The sequence below is a fragment of the Clupea harengus genome, unplaced genomic scaffold, assembly GCF_900700415.2.
Source record: "Clupea harengus unplaced genomic scaffold, Ch_v2.0.2, whole genome shotgun sequence".
NCBI lineage: Eukaryota > Metazoa > Chordata > Actinopteri > Clupeiformes > Clupeidae > Clupea > Clupea harengus.
The window spans coordinates 20,001-25,000 of NW_024880338.1; the positions used below are offsets into that span (position 1 = coordinate 20,001).

Genomic DNA, 5,000 nt, shown 5'->3' on the forward strand with positions numbered 1-5,000 from the left:
TCTCCCTCTCTCTCACACACACACATACACAGTGCCGTGCTCAGACATTTTGGGGGCAGGTGTTCAATCTAAAAAACAAAGGACACGCCACTCGCCGACATTTATTTATGAAAAGTAACGCACCTTAACACACCTTTAACAATAATCAATTCATGTGTGAATCAAGCTGAACATTGTCTTGAAGTAACAGCATAGATGGCAAGTTGGCAACATGGCCATAGTTTTACCAGTGCTCCAAAGGACAGGGCAGACGGATAGGCTAACGTTTCTGATATCCAAATACGATTACACACTATTAACCATCTTATCAACATGTATTACTTGTACGTTTCTCTAAATTGCCTGGCAAAGGAACTAACAGAGTTCACACCTTATCGTTGTCATGGCTATTTTTCGCCAGACTAATGTGTTGTTAAGCTAATGGTAGGTTGTTGACTGAGTTGGGCTACTTGATCCATTGCAGGATAAATCGTGTTGTTTTAATAGTGGTTTAACTTTACAACAGTGACAAACAATGCGTAGACTTAAAGCACAGTGCCAGTGCCGTTCCCTGGCTGTCACCAATGGCGGCAAGTCAAGGAAACGTGAATGCTGCTCCGCAGAGCGCTCGGTCAGTGCGCGTTAACTTCGGTTGTTGTGGAAAGGGAAGTCGAAGGGGAGGCGCAGGGGCTCGTGCGGTATCGCAGAATTAGAACCCAAAAGCAGTTGTCGGGTACAGTTACGGTACGCATGTAATTTAATTGTTATGCCATATTTAATAGTTTAAAAAACTAAAATATGAAATTAGAAATAGTTTGAAAAAGAAATCTCTAGTCAGAAGGCAAAGGGGCAGGTGCTTATGAGCACCACCTGGGGTGTATCTCTACACGTGCCAGTGCACACACAAGTTAATTCTCCTGGCGCGTGTTGCCTAACTGTCTCTCTCTGCCCAACTCTCTCTCTAACACTTAACCATAACCTGAAACGACAGGTGTTCAAGCTGGTCCAAGCTGGTTTGTCTGGCTTTTCCTTTTTGGTGATTCAAGCTATACCATGCACTTGAGACAAACGGTTTTGCTCTCCTGACGCTGGGTTTTCTACACTTTCCATTCGAGTCACGCTCCAACACCACAGCACTGGAACACACTTCACGCATTAAGACAGACAGAACAAGAGACACCAATCCTTTTTTTAAAGGCTCGCAGTCACACTGACCAGGATGGATGCGGACCAACGTTGCGTGTTTTTTTTTTTTTTTTAACAGCTTTTGAGATTTATGACATCAACAGCCCCGTTCGTTGCTATGGCAGTTTTAAAACTTACGAAGTGAAATAACTTGGTCTATAGGACTGACATGATTTTTTTTTATAAACGGCTAAGAAACATTATGTAATTCACTGCTTAATATATTGTCCACAGCCACCACAGTTCTTTGTGTGGTCTGATCCCTCTCCCGGCTCCAGAGCTCCATCTAGCGTCTGATTATCACCCGGTATGATTCCTCAAAGATACTTCTGTATTAGAGTGCTTTGGGTATTCAGTTGCGAGTGCATTAATGCTGATAAATTGTTTCTTTTTCAACTGTCAGTGGGCCAGTGGTTTGTCAAGAAGTTGACAGCTAGCAGAAAAGAGTTTACAAACTGATTTGTTAGATATTGTGAAAACAGAAATCTTCCTCTATTTTTTTAAACACAGGTTGTTTCTAAAATGCCAACTCCATCTGGCAATGAGACGAGTAATTGGTCAGTGTATTTGAGGTTATCTTAGAATGGAAACGTTTCCCTCAATGTCTCCGGTATTGAGCAGTGGAAGGCGCGGCCGGGTGGTGGGTGTGGGTGGGGGGGTTGTACATGGTGACAATAGAGCGCCCGCCTCCCTACGGCTCCGCCCTCACGAGCATGCTGTCAAAGGAGTGCTCTCTCCTCTGTTGTCTCAAAAACACACAACTGGCAGTAGCTAAGCCACAGGGTGCAGACATGACCATGATCCAAGACACAACCACACACTCCCAACAACAACGCAGAAATAACAATGTTCTTAAAAATAAACACAATATTTCTTGCAATAAATTTGATATAGGTCAATGATATGCGTTTATAATAGTATAATAAATAGTAACTCTAGTAAGACATGATTCCTTGCTAAATATATTGTTGTATTGATTTGGCTGCGCTGTCGTCTGCAGTCTACCTTTCCAATCTGACTCGCAATAGAAGAAGGCACATAAGCATGTCCCTTTAAAAGTAAGTTTATCGTCTACACTGGAATGAGGTCAGACATAAAGCTCCTCATTGAACGCGCTGATTATTATTAGATTTCTTATTCAGCCAATAGGCGCTCGGGAGGCGTGACATTTGGCGCGAGGAAGGATGGAGACAGTCGCTGATTGGCCGGATTCTATCGCCATTCTATTTGTGCAAAGGGATAAAGCTGCGAGTGTCTGAATGTGAAGCTGTTAAAACTCACATATCGCAGATGGCAAGTGGATGCTAGTGCAAGGCAACAGGGCGGTCTTCCCACATGGTCCTGAGAGGGAAAGATATGCAGACTGACTTCTACCGCTTCAGAAACTTGGAGAGAGCTTTGCAGTATCAGTGCGCTCACATAACCAATGAACTATTTCACGGCACCAGCAACTGTTACTCGAGCTCAGCAGAAGGGCGCTGTGTAAGCGAGCGACAGCGGGCTGGTACAGCCGCAGATAGATCCCAAACAACGAACTTTTCACCCGAGCAGTTCCTGCTCTGGAAAGGACTGTAAACCACTTACATTCTGCCTCTCAGGGTTGACCTCATATCACACAACGAGAACTAAGCACAGTTCGCTCCTCACATCAGCAGTTTGGAGGACTTCTCTTGAGAGAGCACATTCTTTCTGACATTTTTAGCCATGGTTCAGAGAAGCAGCAGCGCGGAGAACCCTGAGGCTCTGTTCGCCGGGGAGTCTTCCGATTCCGGAGCTATGGACCTGGACATAGCTTCTTCTCCCTCTCCCGGTTCTACTGCTTCGGCTGGGGATAAAGTAGACCCCGCTTGGTGTAAAACCCCCACCGGTCATATCAAGAGACCTATGAATGCTTTTATGGTATGGTCTCAGATAGAGAGACGTAAAATTATGGAACAGTCACCGGATATGCACAACGCTGAGATCTCCAAACGACTAGGCAAGCGCTGGAAACTCCTGAAAGACTGCGACAAGATCCCCTTCATCCGGGAAGCAGAGCGGCTCCGGCTCAAACACATGGCTGACTATCCAGACTACAAGTACCGGCCAAGGAAGAAGGCGAAGTCCAGTAGCTCCAAGTCCAGCGGCACTGACAAGCCGGAGAAACCGACTGGCAGCAGCTGCGCCTCTACCAGCTCCAAGCCGTCCTCCAGAAAGAGTGGCGGGTCCAGGTCTGCCAGTAAACAGCACAAACTAGTTCTGAGTAGCGCCAAAGCCGCGGCGTCAGAGCCGCACTCTCCAGCTGTTGCCGCGGACCATCACTCCCTCTACAAATCCAGGTCTGTCTCGGCTGCCAAGCATATTCCCGAGAAGAAATCAAAGAGGGTCTACGTGTTTCCAGGAAACGGGGTGAGTCCATCCTCGGCGGCTGTCCCTGCAAGCCCAACGCTCAGCAGCTCCGCAGAGTCAACCGAGCCGCTGAGCCTTTATGAGGACGGAACAGCGAGTGGCAAACAAGGCGCCGACTCCCCGCGCAGCGTCTGCTCGGACCAGCACCGCTACACCAGCACGCGGGCACCGTCCCCGGCTCCTTCCGCGTGCCACTCGTCCTCTTCCTCCCAGTCTTCCTCCTCGGACGAGGAGTTTGAAGACGACCTGCTGGACGTGAATCCTAGCCCTGGCTTCGACAGCATGTCGCTGGGTAGCATAAGCTCATCAGTACTGGACCGGGATTTGGACTTTCATTTCGAGTCGGGATCCGGTTCTCATTTCGAGTTCCCTGACTACTGCACCCCGGAGGTTAGCGAGATGATCTCGGGGGATTGGCTGGAGTCCACCATCTCAAACTTGGTGTTCACGTATTGAACAAGAAAACCGAAGTTGTTGACTTTGCATTAAATTCTAAAAAAAAAAAGGGATTCCGGTGAAGTGCGATTGTGTTCATATACCGAATGGGTCCCGTGCGAGAGCGGCGGTGAGCGCGCGGCATGACTGCATGCCTGCATTATGTTTCCGGCATGACGGACTGGGACGGGGGTCATGAAGAGGCGGATGATATGATCCCGGCGGTCCAGAAACAAGAGGAGTGTATGAGAGTGCGTCCTGAGCCGGACCGATCCGATAGGAAAACATACACTCAATACGAACTGGAAACTGTGATTGATTTGCACGTACACAAGGGCGGGCTCAGGTCGGCTATTTTAATCAGTTTTAATTAAAAGGGACTTGATAAACTCTTTAACGATCGCCAAGTGAACTTGATGTCTTTAGAGGTACAGATGTGGGCCGCATTGGGTTGTGTCATCGTGATGAATTTAGGAACCAGGTGGGTTACGGCAAACATTTATATTGAAAAAGACAGAAATGCATGTTAGCTGTCCTCTTTCTGTGAGATTTCTGTCAGACTGTCCACCAGCATTAGGGTTATTTGACAAAGGGTGGCGTTATGTTTGATTCCTTCTTACGGGACAAAAAAAAATCACCAGCTATTCATTCTTAACTTCAGGATTCAAACACAACTCAAACCTGTGCTGAACTTTATACTCTGCAATTCAGGACCAAATTCTTAGCTGTTAGTTGCTGTTAGATGCCAGTTTGGAACAGTTTCTCCCAACCTCCTGCTCTTGGAGACGCGCAGCGCTGTTTGTTTGGGGTGTCTCCACACCCTTGATCACATGGATACACCTGAGTCCACTAATCAAGGGCTTTAACTATTTGAAGACTCGGTCAAGTGTGCTAGGACGGGGAGAGATCTGAACCATCCAGTGCCGTGCGTCCTAGGATAAGGGTTAGGAAGCACTGATCTAGCCTACAGTAGAGTTTTGATTTCTTCATTCTGGAGTTTCCTTTCTTTCGTC

The 5,000-nt window shown here is 47.3% G+C and overlaps 1 protein-coding gene across 1 annotated transcript; it reads left to right on the forward strand.

The window, feature by feature from the left end:
- Nucleotides 1–1,689: 1,689 nt before the first annotated feature.
- Nucleotides 1,690–4,381, forward strand: LOC122131928 (transcription factor SOX-4-like). Its single transcript, XM_042706647.1, has one exon. The coding sequence runs from the start codon at nucleotides 2,869–2,871 to the stop codon at nucleotides 4,006–4,008; it is 1,140 nt and encodes a 379-aa protein (XP_042562581.1). The 5' UTR covers nucleotides 1,690–2,868; the 3' UTR covers nucleotides 4,009–4,381.
- Nucleotides 4,382–5,000: the final 619 nt, after the last annotated feature.